At 32.2% G+C, this 16,474-nt stretch overlaps 1 protein-coding gene across 3 annotated transcripts in view; it reads left to right on the top strand.

The window, feature by feature from the left end:
• Nucleotides 1–2,888: 2,888 nt before the first annotated feature.
• Nucleotides 2,889–16,474, top strand: part of RhoGEF2 (Rho guanine nucleotide exchange factor 2) — a 265,990-nt gene continuing 252,404 nt past the window's right edge. For 2 of the 3 annotated variants that reach the window (XM_035365908.2, XM_035365907.2), the window contains exons 1-2: nucleotides 2,889–3,069; nucleotides 9,884–9,972. In XM_035365908.2, coding sequence (XP_035221799.2) covers nucleotides 3,038–3,069; nucleotides 9,884–9,972 — 121 coding nt within the window. In that variant the 5' untranslated portion in view covers nucleotides 2,889–3,037. Of the gene's footprint in view, nucleotides 3,140–9,883; nucleotides 9,973–16,474 lie in introns of all 3 variants that reach the window. The other variant, XM_035365909.2, reaches the window with a different exon arrangement.

The following is a 16,474-nucleotide window of genomic DNA, read 5'->3' as shown; positions in this document are numbered from 1 at the left end:
CTCTCTCTACCTCATCTGCAGCTAGGGTGTTTTTCCTTCTTCAAGAAGTGGAATTTTTTGGGAATACTTTACAATTTCACGAGCTAGCTGTTTCTTATATTTCGAGGAGATTTCAATGGAATTGTTTATAGATGTCATCTATTGCAGATGGGGAAAAAGTCTATACTGGATCGCTGGAGACATTTCATCCAGATAGGTCACGTTATATGTTTTCCCACACCTAAATAAACTGGACATGAGCCATCCTTTTGTTTTCTCATTCAACAAAGATAGACACTGCAGACCGTTTTGGGTTTTCACTCTTCGCGAACCGAGACGAGGCGCAGCGACACTTTGCGTTTTCTATGAGCGCAATAATGGATTACGTGAGCAGACAATTGGTTTCCCATCTCACCCAGATAGGTCATGTTGTATTTTGTTTCATGCACCTAGCCAATTTTGGACATGAGCCATCCTTTTTTTTTTTTGTCTATCGAACCAAGATAGACTCTGGAGACAATTTTGTTTCTCAACGGAAAAGTAAATTTTCTGAATGGGTACCGGTGTTCGAATACTTTTGTGGCCGACTGTACCGAACTGTAACTGTCCGCCCATTCATAAGAGGCTACAGCAATGGGCTACGGTAACCATTTATTGGGTGCCACTACAATAAAATGGCCACCTTAGAAGTCACCAATGCTCAATAGGCAAGTGCTCGTCATTGTGTTAAAAATATTTGAGGCTCATTTATTTCCTTCCAGAATTCACAATTTCCATATAGAGCAAGATATTAATTTTAGTCTATTATTCTTCTGGTTTCAGTAACTAATCAAGACCCAACTACCACTGCGATTTCCCAATAGATTATAGTGCACACCCTGTAAATAGTAGAACCCAGGGTTCTGGATTCCCGGAACATGTCACAATGAATCGCCGACGATAAACTTCTTATTTCTTTTACTCGATTATATACAAATATAGCGATTATATACAAATATAATACTCGATTATATACAATATTTCGATTATATACATATGCATTCTTTTTTCATCCAATATAGAGAAAGTCCTTAGAATCTGACCAGTAAAAACTCTTTATATTTTCCAGCTGTTAGTTTTGGTCATCATTTTATTATTTGCCCCCATTCCTTTTACAGGCATATTTTAAGTCTTTTGAGGCTGTCATAGTTTGATTCATTACATTTCTTGGGAATGCATTATTGTCACATCAGATCTTCAAAATTGTCCTTCCCCTATGCTCTATTTTATACTAAGCACCACCAATGACCGATTGATTAAGACCGCTCAATTAAATAAAAAACTAAGGGTGCGTTGACAGTTCTCAACGCACCCAGGTCAATTCCAGGTTAGCGGGATAAATGCATGTTTTGTGTTCCCCATGTGTAAAAGGAATACGAGCTAGTTTCCCATAGAAAACCCTAATGGACAGGGTTCATTCTCCTTAGGTTCCCATCTAGATAGCCTTTGTATGCTTTGCCGATTTCAAATAACCTAAACTAACCTCTTTTATATAATTTCCGTGGTTCATCTCCTTTTATTTGTACACCTTTTTAGTTCACTTTGAATTTTGTTTACCCGTATAAGGTAATTTTTATATGGGAATCGAATTTGTGATATTAGATGCTACATTTGGCTTCATTTCTTATTAAATTTTACAACATAGTATATAAATAAGATACACCTTAAAAAATTAGGCGATGTTCTATCTCTTGACAATTTATTATCTGAGAGGAAAACCACACTCTTCCATCATATGATGGTGTTCTATGAAGCTCTTTTTTAAAAAAATTCCAAATATTTCGGAAACAAACATTAAAAAGAAACACATAAGAACAACTTTATTAAAGAGCATTCATCGTAGCTTCTGACAATGTTTTTGACAAGAAGACTTATTATCCAAGTAAGTTAGAATACCTCCTTGTAGTAACGACCTTAGCCAGAACATTTTTCTAAATCCCAAACATTCCGTTCTAGGCCAGATATGAGAAACTCATGAATCTTTTGTAAATAAATATTATCAGTATTGTCACATAATCAAAATTTAAATTATTAACTTTTAAAGAAAATAAAAAAATCTCAATAAATAAAAAAAATTAAGGGCGTATATTTTTAGATATTTTACAGAAAATATGTTACTGCTGCAACACAAATTTTGTGAATATTTCAAGGCGAATTAGGAAACAAAACATATATAGTGAACTATCTCATGAAAACTACCAATGAAAAATAACCAGCTCACAACTAGATACTCGTAACTAAACAACGGTACTTATCGTCAATTCCACAGACCGATTATCTCCACAGAAGACCCAAATCATATACAGTCGTAATTCGCCGTCTTAGGAAGATCTGGCTCTCTTTTGACATAATCCGGTCGTATGCTTAATCAAATGAAAGAAGAACTAAACTAAAGTAACTAGAAAACTATAACTAATGCATACTAGAACTAAATATACTTTACATCGGTGCTGGGTATAAATCTTCGACCACGAACTATTTATTAGGTAAATTTTTATTTCATATTTTCTGAGATTACTGCTAGATTACATATAGAAGAAAAATAGTGATTAAGGAAAAGGAAAGATTATTTAAACCCATGAAAAGGCTGAGAAGCCTAGATCAATGAAAATTAAGAGACGAAAGAAAGGGAGAAATAAAAACAAACACGTGTGGCTTTTTTTCTGCTTTATTTTAATACGGATACAGTTACATCTTAAACGAATTGTACTGTGAATGAAATGTTATTGTCGGTAATAGACCGATATTAGTAATGGATTTCAATTGTTTATAATTTTTTACTTTACATACTTTGAATATTTTCAGTTGATTTCAAACTACTACTACTGGACCTGAATTCTGTTGCCTGCCTATATCTGTGACCTTTTTCCCAGGATTCCTCAAAAAGTTAATGTCAGCCATATTAGTTGTGATTAGCTGCCGTTTCGAAGGCGTTGTTTACCAACATTGTTGTTTATTTTGCGAAATAAAAATTGTGATGTAGGCACAGAAGTGTTGTATTTGTCTGCAGATCATAAGGATGGACTTGCCTTCTCCAAGCTTAACGGATAAGTATGTTTTCAACTTCCTTACAATGATTTGTTTGTACTACTGTTTACGTATCATGCGGAATTTTTATCAGGTTAGTAGCTAAATCTTTTGATCCTTGCCATATGCAATGTAAATACTTGTATCTAAACACCTTTCACATTCATATATGTATGAAACATAAGCTAGTGGTAAGTGTTAACCTGTAAGGGATATTTAAATGACAGCCTTATATTATGTTGTAAAGCATGTCCCAAATGTTCAAATTGTAAATTGAGTAACTTATGCATATTGTTAATTGTGTTTTTCAGACTAACAAATTTAGTAGAAACTTATTTATAAAGCGTAAATAGTAATAAAGGATGAAAATCTTTTACAAAATTCTGTTCAGTGTTCAGTGGTTTCTGAATGTTAGCGTCATTCAGCATGCATTTGTTTACAGCAGTATTAGACTGAGTGAAGTTAATTTTCAGATACAGAATTTTTGTTTTACATTCAAATTAAGGTGATCTAAAAATGTTAGTTTAGCAATCTTTGCATAAACTTTGAGTATCTAATTGTATTTTCATAAATATTAAAGGGATATGTAGTTCCGTTTTAAATGCGAGTCTAAAATCGTCCGAGTTATTCCTTTAATGTTTGAATTTTTTGGAAAGCGATCCATCGCTAATAAGTTCTGGAATATCCCTTGCCAGAAATAAATTAATATTCTTTTTCTAAAACTGTTTTTGTTACTAAATTTTATGTTTACCTACATAATATAGAATAAGTTACGTATGTATAGATGTTGGTATGGAATCGTACGTTTCTGCTGCAGTGTATTGAATAATGAGTGTTTTAGTAAATTAAAAGTGTAGGTAGTTTGTAACATGACATAATTATTTTACGGTAATTATAGTAAAGGTTACTACAGTTACTATGGAGATCACACATCGAAAGGCTTTTAAAAATCAGATCCAAGATACTGAATGCATTAAAACTTGACAATGATGTAGCTGAATGTAACTGTGCAATGTTTAAATGTGGTTTTGTTAGAGCAGATGTTAAAATATGAATGTTAAGGGCGATAATTAAGATTGTCAGAAAATGTTTTTAGAAATTTTTATGAAAATAGCTGCAGGTTTAATTGAGGTTTCTGAACCATAGAAAATTAATCACTAGTAGGTATTTATAATGAAATTTAGATAATATCTGTGAAACACTGTGAAGTATGTTAACATATTTTTAACTGTTATTGTTTACATGTTTTAATGAAAAGGTTTTTTTGTTTTATTTTGTTAAATAGTAGCATAGAAATGTGACAAGAAAGGTAATAGTTTCAGCAAACAAGAATAGATATGGAAAAACTGTATCTATATTAAATGTATGAAAAGCCAGTCTGAATTGTATCACAAAATAAAATTTCTGATCACGGTTTTAAATATATTGGTGTAAGGAAAGGCTTATAATTTTGTCATTTGTTTTTGATTTAAGAAACAGCTAATTGTATGTTTTATGTATGCCAGCAGTTTTATTTGGAAAATCAGTCAGTTAAATTTCAGTTAATTGTTTATTGGCATCATATTTTTTGCAATTAAACTATTATTATAGGGCAGAGACACTTAGCTGACAAATCATTTAGGTGACATAGACATTTAGCTGATAGAACATTTAACTGACATGGACATAGAGGAGTGAAACAATTTTGTATGGAAAGAAATGAACATAGCAAAGAAAAAACAAATGTAACATCATCTGTCAAGGAAAATAGTAATGGAATGCAAAAAAATTAAGATATTGGAATTTTGAAAGCATTGAAAAATTAATGTCATTAATTAAAGAAAATATTTTATTAATTTGGAAGGGTTCAAAGATACTGCCCAACTTGGAGTGTGCTGAATGCAATAAAAGCTACCACTACATCCTGGAAATCCATGTCATCACAACACAGAACTGTTTAAGCAGAGCTTGGAGACAGATTCCAATCCTGTTGATAAGTTATATGGTGACAACAATAACACTTCACCTGACGAATGGAATGTTATGTAAGACACTGTGAACCCTGGTGTTAGTTTTGAGGAGTTTGTCAGTGCAGATGTGGAAGGAAAATGCTGATAGAAAAGGGGATGATTGATGCAGGATTAAAAAAAAAAAAAAAAAAAAAAAAATTGTAAAACGCATCAGAATATTTTATTTAAGAGCAAAATGGTACAGCGACATGCAAAACCACTTAACAACTATTATGCTCTTACTCACATACTAATATTAAAAAAAAAAAAAAAAAATGCCGTATAAGCTCCAGTGTAGGCTAAGATGCAAGAAAAGAAAGTGAAGAGGACATTATCGTTCTGTCAACTACCAGGAAGTGCTGCATGCCTTTGGACACTTTCAAATGTTTTGCTGTAACATCTGAACTGATCACTAGTTTTATGGAAGTCATCAGTACAGTTGAAGTTCCCAGGCATTTTTTATCCTTTTAGCAATAGCACATTAGACAGGAATTTTTCATCAGGAAATGATAAAAAGCTATTCCAAAAATAAAATTTGTGTCCCCCATATAACACAAACTTTTGAATTTTTAGCCCCTAGGATTCTCATTGACGAGGATTTACTGTGTTTGGATGTGCTGAAAGTTGATATGCATGTTTTGTAGAATTTGAAGTGTTGAAATGCTTGCAATGCAGTTTTAACTTGGCATCTTTGAAAAACTATTTGTTGGATCTGAAACTAATGGATAGCAGTGAATTGATAAAAGTGCAGTGCAGAACAAAGACTACATTAGAAATTTTTTCTGTTGTATCTGTGCATGTTTGTGGAGAGGTGGACTAAATATATTGCATAATTAGAATGTGTAAAAAAAATAAGGCAAACTGTTTCTGTAAGTACTAATGTAAAATGAACTGAAGAGGAATTCTAATAATCAACGACTGCTCTATTTACAAACATGTGTACTCTATGCTCATTTTTGAATGTAAACAAACTAAAGTTCAATTTTTAGAAAAATCAGCACTGTAAATTTAATATAAATGATAATGCTCTTAAACATAAATATACATATAGACTTTTTAATGAAAGTACATTATATCTGTAGCATATATTGATTTAAATGTTATTTGTTTTTCATTATTGAAGTTGTAACATTTCTGCATAACAGTTTTTGTAGTCAGTCATCATGAAATTGCAAATTTTTTATTGTGGATAAATCATTATATTTGGATTTATCTGGTTACATATGTAAAGAATGTAACTGTTATATAATTTTATTGTAGATGGTGAATTTCAGATGGAATGATTTTCGAAACTGGTTTGTTTACATTCCATCTAACAAATGCAGACTTATTTAGATTTTTATAGATAGATATATGGCATAAAAAGTCAAAAGCAGGATAACATTGTATGACTTTTTTAATCCAACAATATATGCACAGAACATGTAATGGCTGATTTAGCATATGAATTCAATTTAGAAAACTGCCGCTGAGGTTTTTGTGAACAGTGTTTTTATTTATTAACCTATATATATATATTTTTTGGTGTACGTGTGTAAGAGTATAATAGTTGTTAACTGGTTTTGCAGGTAGCTATCATTTTTCTTTTACATAAAATATTCCAGTGTGTTTTATAAAAAAGGTCCCCCCCCCCTCAAAAAAAAAAAAAAAGAGCGAGAGAGTGATGTATCATTAATCTCCTTTTCTCCAAGCCCTTCCCTCTCATATCGATATTTTCTTTGTATATAAATGTATTAAAAAATATAATAGAGCCATTTTCACCAAATGCTTAGATTTTAGTTTTTTTTCCCAAAGTGGTTAATTTCTTTTAAAAATGAAAGCAAGTGTTAAGGTAAATGAAAACATAATTGGTTATGCACTTGTTCTATAACTGAATACGTAAATTGCAAGAAAAATTATAAAGCCTGTTACCATACAAAATTGATCGAATTTCTTACCAATGCATCAAATTACCAATCCATCATTTTCTTTCAAATTTTTTTTTGTTTTTGTCTTGTTTATATTTTTCTGGATTTTGTTTCATCCTTTGCTCTAGAGCCTTTGCTTTTATGCTAGTGTTAAAGCATGGATGGCCAACTTGCGGCTTGCATTCCATATTGTGGCACAGCGGAGTTTTAACAGTGGCATGCAAAGACTTATTGAAAAATTGAAAAAATTGGACACCAGAGTAACGATGCAATATACCAGTGGGGTCATAGGACTTCCCAGTAGTTTGAGTTGCCTTGTTTTGGCACCATTGTGTCTTGCTATAGTTGTCTGTTGTCAAGCAAAAGCGAGTACGACCCTCTAGCTGTCTGGGTTGATTTTAAACTGACAAGGAAGATGTTAAGCTTTTTTAAAACTGTTTTTTTTTTTTTTCAAATTTTGGCAACAAGCATCGTTGTTTTAAAATTTTTATTTTCACTGTATCCACGATATCAAAAAGAAAATATGAAATGGATATTGCAATTTTTGATTTTAAAACTGTCTTATGAGAAGAGTTTTTGTTTATGCATCAAAATATTTCCAAGACGCTTTGTTTGATGTATGAAATTTTTTTAAGCAGTGCTGAAAAAATTAACTTGATCCGACATTTCAAACAACTGCATGGTGATTTTAACAGGAAGTATTCTGTCTGATCACACTTATGAATGGAATTTATCAATAAAAAAAGGAAATCTTTAGCTGACCTGCAATCCTTATGAAGAGAAATGACAAAATGGAAACTATGCCGAAGACCTCTTATGAACTTTCCGTCTGTTAACACGCAAGGGAAAAAACTATTCTGATTGAGAGAAGATAATAAAAATTAGCTTTTTAATATTTGCCCAAAATGTCAGTCATATAAACATTGGATAAAATAGCTTTGTCTAGAAATACCGTCATGCGTTGACCAATAATTGAGACAGTAATTTTGGTCGTGGGCCAATAATTTTTGTATTCAATAAATTCTGATTAAATAACTCTTAAAGTAAGGTTCTGCTGGTTATTTGTGTAATCAATCCAAATCTTGGCTAAAAATTACAAAAGAAAAAATGTAAAGAAAGCAAGTGCAGACATGACCTATAAATCTGCATAACCCTTGGAGGAGTACGGATTACTGGAATATTAATGTAGTATAAAATAAAATTCCTATATTTTTAATGACTTTTCAGTTTAGAAGTAGTAGGAAAAAATATATGATGTAGCAAACAATATTTCTTTAGCATATGCTATATTGTTTTGCATGATTTGAATAATTAGTAGGGATATTTTAATTGGGTTTTTTGGAAAATTTTGTTTGAAGTATTACGAGAATAAGAAAGAAATGCAGAAGTGTTTTAGTGATACATAATTAAGTTCTTGCAATTTTAATACCTTACATTTGGTAAACAGCACCAAATGTATGGACATATTAAAGGACATTAGAGGAATCTGGGAGTAGATAACTTGAAGAACCAAGAAGAGATATCTATAAGTATGTATTCTGGCAGTTTACTTCTTTGCCAGGTAGGATAGCTTTTAAAAGTGGAATAGATGTTTTTCCTTGTATATATAATAACGGTACTATTCCGTTTTGAGGACGATAAAAAATTGCAGCGAAAATGTTTGCGCAAAAGCGCCAAATCTAGCAAACGCGCCATTTAACAGCGCGCCAAATCTAGTGTACGCACTGATTTCAAATTGCGTAAGTTTAGATAGTTCATATTTCTTAAGGCGCCATTGAAATACTAGTTTAATTTTTAAATCCTTTTTTGATTTTAAATCCTTTTTTGATATCCTTATTGATTTAACAAAAGAACGCGTTTCTAAGAATTGCACATACTCGGTATCAATGTACACATTGACCTATTTTTACTTTAAAAAAAAAAAAAAAAATCCCAGAATTGCACAAAAATGGCACTGCGCACATCCTTGACTTTATTTATGTATACATCAACTTATTTTCACTTAAAACCTAAAAGAAAATTGACACAGATCCAATTGTTTTTACCCTTATGAAAAGCACGAAACAAATAAGTGGGCGATGCTGCACTTTACTGCGAATTTTGTCAAAGAAAAGGCATCATTCATTATAGAAAATTATGCTTGAACAACCAATGAGATGAAATGATGCTTTAGCGATAACTCGGTAGTGAAATAGTGATGCAGGCATCGATTCAATTATGTTTAGCTTTTTTTATATAAATTATAATAATGATCTGAAATAGTTATTTACTCTTATGCTTCCATTCAGTCATGTTTAGCCTTTTTTATATAAATTATAATAATTAAAAAAGTATTATGTGAAATTAACCTTTCATCTAAATTAAAACGATAAACTTTTGATAGTTAATTACTGTTATACTTCCTTTCTTGCATCAGGGTTGCCGCAATTATTTTTGGCAGCACTGGCATGAACAATAGTTTGGCGATTTTTTACGGTCCTCAAAACCAAATAGTAGCATAATAACTAAATATTGCAAATAAATAATTTTATGTTTTTTTACTGAAGTAATTGAAAAATATTATCTTTAAGATATAATTCCACTAATTAGTTTTTTTTTTTTTTTTTTTTTTCTCTTCGTGGTAGAAACTTACTTGTATGCAAGTATTTTGACTCATTTAAAATGCTGATTAATGGTACTTAAATTTGTAGGCTAATATATTTTGGCATGCTAATGTTTATAATTTGCTGCCAAAATTTTCTAAGAAATCCTTGTTGCATCCTCAACTGAAAATTCACTTATTTTTATTATTATTATTTTTTTTTGTTCTCGTAAAGAACTGCCAACAATATTTGTTAGAATTCTGATTGGTACAAATTGGAATGCTGATATTCCCTTTCCCTGCAGTAAGTAGCTTTTCTTTCTTGTAAGTAGAACTTATGTGTAATTTTTTAAAATCTTTAGGTATGGAGTTTTAAGTAGAAATGATTCAAGTGTACATAAAGAAAAAGAAGATCCTAGTTCTGTGTCAACTGATGTAAATGATACTCAGGGTAAGAATATGTCAAAATTTTTAAAATCCAAATTGTGTATAAACCATTTAAAAGTATGACTTTTGAATGAAATTTTACTTCTGTAATTTACCTGTTATATCAGTTATTGTAGTACAAAGTCTGAGGTCTGGATGTCCAATATCTGAAATGATCTGAAATCTGGACCTCCAAACAACCAGTAATAAATAAATAATATCTTTAAAATTAGAAAGGGAGAATTCCATACTCTTTTGCTAAGAATTCTCCATAGGAATGGAGGATACATAGCAAAAGGAAGGAGGTGTGCTGTAAATGTGATTTATCTCTTCGGACTAACTGAGATTCCTGCATGCCTCTTTCAAACACTTATTGGGGAGTTGCTACATTGTATTGATATGGGCCAGGGTCATACTTTTGGGCTCTGAGTGTTTTGGAGAAGGGCACGGCCGGTGCTGTGCATTTTGCTGCCTGTAGCAGTCTTTGCGGTTATTAAATTCTGCTGGCTGGTACCTTCCTAAAGTCAAAAATATTTGCAGCTCCTAAATTATGCTGCTGAGTGCCTTTCTTTAAATTTTAAAAATCTGGCCATTTTCAATTTTTCTGCTTAGTGCTCCTTGAAATTCTTTTTTTCTTTTTGGATTAGCATTCCACTGTCTAATCTAAACAATAAACAAAGCCCCAATGTTGCCATTTTTGCATGTCATCTTATTAAATTTATGATCTAAAATCTAAAAATTTCCAAAATTCTTGATAACCAAAATTTCGATAATCCCAGATCTCAAACTTTGTACTACTATTTTATATTTTTTCATATAATTAAATATATTTAGTATTCATTATTAACCTTTTCGCGATGGCGCACCTTTGTTCAAGACGCTCGTGCAGGACGGAAGGGAATCGAAGGCAGTCACCGTACAGGACGGAGGTTTTGCATCGCTAAGCCTAATTTTATAAAAAAAGATCAGAAAAAAAAAAAAAAAAAGAAAAAGAAAAAGAAAAAGATTTGCTTCTAGCATTGTAATTTTTTGTATTCTTTTAGATTATTACTTGAGCTGTTATATATGTTAAAATTAGCACTTAATAACGTTTTTTTCTTTATATTACATGAAAATATACTTAAAAAATTGCTTGTCTTGTAAAATAATTTTCGGAAGCGCTATTCAAATTATTCCAAAGTTTTAATTGATAAAAATCCATCAATAAAGTTTTAAATTAATAAAACAACACAATAAAGACTATTTACAGTAAGAAGTAACACAATTTAAAATGAAGGCTGTGGTAAATCTAGAAGTACGGAGAAGTATCACTTTCTAACTCTTAGAAAAAGTATCACTTTCTAACTCTTTAGAAAATGAATCATCACTCTCATCTGCGTTAATAAATGGTTCATTGACCATACGAGGGTATTCTTCCTCTGATAAATAGCACCTTTCCGCTATAATAGACTGGAGGTGAGGTTTTCCGAAATAAAAAGAGTGGAAACGGAAGTATATCTGAAGGGCAATGCAAAACGTAACAATACTCCACATACTAACACTAAAAGACCGTATATAGTAAAGGAAAAAATAGAATAAAAAAAGAAATTGGATATAAATCAGACACGTGAATGTTTTCATTAGCACCCAGCGATTTAAAGAGCTCACCTCTGTTTACATTTTCCCTCCCCCCCTCGCAAGAGCTGATGAGTAAAATACCAAAGTCAAGCAGAATATATCAAACTCAAGGTCAGGAACTTAAAACTGTGTTCATTTAAAAAGTAATGGGCATAGGATGCCATCTAGTGGCCTTCAGAAAAACATTCCAGCTTAAAATGCGCATATGCATCACCCGTCCTCTAAATGCAATCTCTAGTGATGCGTGGATGGGACGCCCGGCTGTAAGAGACGTTCTTAGGGAATGCATATATGGGATGCCCGTCCTGAAAGGGTTAATTTCCACCAGCATATTTTTTAATCCATATATTCTGTGGAGGGAAAATAGTAAAACATTGTATTAGCAATTAATTCAGCAGTATTCTCATGTAAAAAAAAAAAAAAAAATTAAAGTTAAATAGTTACTTTCGTGTTATCCGCCTAGTGTTCCCACAAAGTCACCAGTCATTGTCAATTACTTTTTGCCAATCTTAACATGTGAAAAACAGTAAAATGGCATAATGTATATGTTTTAAAAAAATGGCAGTGCACTGAAATTTACATAAAACATCAACAAATTAAACAAAATTAAAAGAGCATGAAACACCCATAATGAAACTAAAAATTACATAAAACAAACACCCACAATGAAACACTCAAAATTTCATAAAACTGTAACTAAACTAATTAGCATAAACTAAACAATTAACTAAATTAAAAATGCAACAAACATCCACTATAAAGCATTTAACTTTTTATTTTCTTGGTCCATGTGCATAGTAATCTGTTTCAATTTAAAATATCAAAGAGAATTTCAGAACAAACTGGCGGTGCTCCCCATGTACACATAGATCCACTTAAAAAAAAAAAAAAAAAAAAAAAAAAAAAAAAAAAAATCTGAGAATTCCAGAATTCTTTTTACTTACAGCAGCTTAAGTACTGCTCTCTATGTACATATTGATGTGCTTTTATTTTGGAAAACCAGTTTTTTGACATTTTTTCCCATGTTAGACATGCATATTTCTTGCAGATAATTGCTTCAATTGGTAGTTGTATTCAGAGACATATCGAGGCAATAAGATCTGCAAGAATGATAGAACATACAAGATGAATATTCTTTAGACCAGCAATAAAGCAAAGAGCTGCCATAAACAATTTTGGCTATTATCAAAACAATTTCTTACTCGCATTCAAGCATTTTGCTGGCAATCTTTAAAAGTACGTTTTCATACAGTTTGATCATTGCTTCATGGGAATTCCAAAATGACACCCATAACATGCTGGCACAATGCACTGGCAACCATTAGTGGGTTGCGAGATAAAATACATGTTTGTTATATTCTGGGTTGCCTACTTTGGTGACATAGCACTTTGCTTCTTCTCTCCACTGGACAGATAACACAAAAGTACCAATTAATATATTGATTTAACATGTTTTTAATCAGAGCATTTATGATGTTTTTAAATAGCTTAAAATTTCTATTTAGAAGAAGGAAATTGTATAAAATTAGTCTTTATTAGTTTGACAGTAAAGCCCCATAAACTCAAACCTAATGTGGATTAAGAGAAAGTGGAATCCAAAAATGTTGAGTTTTATAGAAGAAGGGGTGAGTTAATTCAGATCTCATCCAGCATGTCTCATATGTCATCCAATACCTAAATCAATGGCAATTTTATTAATAGTTTTCTCTTTTTTAAGGCATCCAGTTTCATTTCTATTGTTATGTTAGTTTTTTCTTTCTTTTAATTTGACATTTTCACTTATACAGACAGGTTGAAGCAGGGCTGGTACCTGTGCATCCAGGTAGGCATATTAGGATATTGCTGGGTCTTCCTAGCTGCTAAATTTCCATCCCAGAATTGAGGGAGAACACCCAGGTGTGTGGTCTGAAAACCTCCTATCCCTCTTTTTATACTATCAACCTCTCAAGAGGATTTTGGCTTGCTGTGTACTTTAAGTGCTTCCTTGTTACACCGATAGGCAGGTATATGTATAGGTAGGCAAGACATCATAATTTTGCCATTGGTCATACAGGTGCAGTTCCACCACACTAACTGTGCATTTTTCCTACTCTTCCCCTCCACCAACCTGTTGAGTTGATTTTTGCTCATTGTATATTTTGAGAGGCAGACACTGTGTTGCGAACATCAGTGCATTTCCCATAATTTGAACCAGGGCCTATCTGTATGACAGTCATCATAGCTAACCACTATACCGGCTGGGAGGCTGGCACAGATGGGCAATATAACACAACACTTATAAGCTCAGATATAAACTGAGAAACTCTACCCAGAATGGAATAAAAATTTACAATACAGCCATAAACGTGATAACAGCTAGCAACAGAAAGGAAAAATATGAAAGGTAATCAGCAGTGGTTATTTGACTTTCCTCATCCATTATATCAGTAAGAAGAGAAGTGGGGTAGATTGGAATGTTCACATAACGAATAAAGTCTGCCACCATATTCATTATACAGGTACCTAGAAAGAGTGTCACAAAGGGAAAGCGAAAGATTGCAAAAGTAGAATATTGTAAGAAATCTGAACAGAACAGGAAAATACATAGAGAATTTATACATCTAAATATATATTTTTAATCCAGTGGCATGCACATTATAGGTGTTGGCCGCTACAATGCGTGGAAGTGGTGGTCACTTTATTACGGAGGCACCTAACCAGGTGGTTCAATGTTGCCAACAGACGATCAGGATTTGAACCTGGACCTTTGAAGTACAGAGTCACTAACCACTTTCTCATCTGGGTAGCATGCACATAAATGCACATACATGCAAAGATAATGCGTTGCTTGAACAGCAGATTTTAGCAATTAAAAAAAGTGTCATTGTTTTGTTATACATAATGTTCAATAATAATCGAGAAACAAGTTTATTGGATTATACTGTAATATTTTGTTTTTACTTTGTTATAATGCTCATGATTATTTTAAAATTCTTGATTCTTAGTTAACGATATAGTTTTTGTAAGATTTTGGCTTATTTGTTATTTTGCTGCATCAGAAGTTACGATTCTTTCATTAAAATCTTTATTTGTTTAAAGTTTGTTTAGCATTCCTTACCACAAATTTGTGTATGTCAGCAACTAGTGACCTACTTTAAATTTAAATTTTCTGGATTTTCTTTTTCTGGAAATTTATTTGCTTTAAATTTGGAATAACGTAAAGATTATGTATTTATATCATGCATAATAATTCAGCTGTTTCTTGACTTTTATAAGGCAGGGAGGGAGAATTTTGAAATTTCGTTGAAATTGAGGTTAAAATTTATTTTAATGTTATGTAGCTGTACATTCAAGATATGATTACATAAAAGAAATGTTTTACATTTGTGTAGTTGCAGTTATTTATATGTATTTTTGTTTGACATGTTAACATCTAACTCCTTATTCTGAAAATAGGTAGAAATATAATAAAAAGTCTAATTAAAATTGCAGGTAACAACAGGCTTCATGATTAATGAGAAAGAAAATATGAGTAAAGTAACTGCCATTTTAGTTGAGTAATTAATTCAGTAGCTGTAGATGAGAATTTTTTTGATGGAAGTCGGGGATTTGAAAGTTAAAACATGTATAACTCTAAAACATATTTTTATTTCATTTTATAAAACACAGCATTATTTACAAAAATATTAAGAGTACTTTCTGATTCCCCCAACCAAAAAGTTATGAACTCATGGAGAGCATTTTGAACTAGTTCTAATTATTTTTTCAGCAAGCTAATGCGCAAAAGACAGTAGCTTTCAAAACTGCAGCCCACCAAGAATCATACAAGAATCAATCAATAAATTGAGAAAACAAGAAACATTAGCTATTAAATACTTCCTTTTTTCAAGAAATACTTGTCTTTTGTGTCATTCTACTTCCCATGTACTCAGATTTGATTTTGCTTAAAAATATATCAAATAATTGCTCAGGCAATGAAGGGTGACGAAATAATAGATCACAAGGTAGGCGAAGATCAGTTCTTGTGATGGAAGAAAAGTCCTTCACAAAACTCCTATAGTAGGTACAAAGCCCTTGGACACTTCTCTGCTGATGGATATTTTCGGGATGTCTCCAGTCTTAACCATTGACGCTTTTTCTGGATTCTAGTTCTAGAAAGAAAGTAGCTGTCTTTCTTCACAGTCTCATTCAGCTGGTGATAGTCAATGCAAAATTTAGTTGAGCCATCTTTTCTTTTGACCTAGATGATAGAAAAGTCCCATGGAGAAGCTGAAGGCTTGGTCATGTCGCTTTCTTGCATGTCCTTTAGAAGTTTTCCTACCTTTTTCTGTTTAGCTATCTGTAGATGTCTTAGATGTTTGGATGATCCCGTCTCAATTCTATGCTGTGTCAAACTGGGTCCTCCTGCATCAGAAGATGAGTGGGAGAAAACATCTAGAAATTCTTGAATGACATAATGTGCTACATTTCTCTCTTCATCAAATACTTGTGCATTCTGCGATAACTCCAATGTTAGGCTCTCCAAAGACGGATTCTGGAGGGTTATTGTTTCGTTTAGCACAGGCTACTGGAGTACATGCTGCAGCTACTTCACCTTTCCTAACGACTTTTGTTTTATGAGTTACACTGGCAACCCTCACAGGGGTAATTGTCCTCTCTAATTCAATGAGTGCTGAGACTACTATCAGCTGCCATTGGAATGGACTCTTTGCAGGGTGTTACTGTGATATTCCGTAATGCCATACCAGAAATTTCTGTTTTTTGGCTATGGATCCAGGATTTAAAAATTCTGTTCCTGCTGGTACTGTGATATCATCTTGAGCTATGGTTTGGTAACAGATTTTATGCCTTCGTCATTATTTCCAAATAGGGTTATGTCTTCAGAAGCAGAATGCAGTTTGTTATTTTTAAAGGCAAAATTATATTTCCAT

This window comes from Stegodyphus dumicola, chromosome 1 (assembly GCF_044657685.1).
Source record: "Stegodyphus dumicola isolate Sdum_Otavi_A_Nest chromosome 1, ASM4465768v1".
In the NCBI taxonomy this organism is placed as follows: domain Eukaryota; kingdom Metazoa; phylum Arthropoda; class Arachnida; order Araneae; family Eresidae; genus Stegodyphus; species Stegodyphus dumicola.
This window is presented reverse-complemented; position numbering and strand designations above follow the sequence as displayed.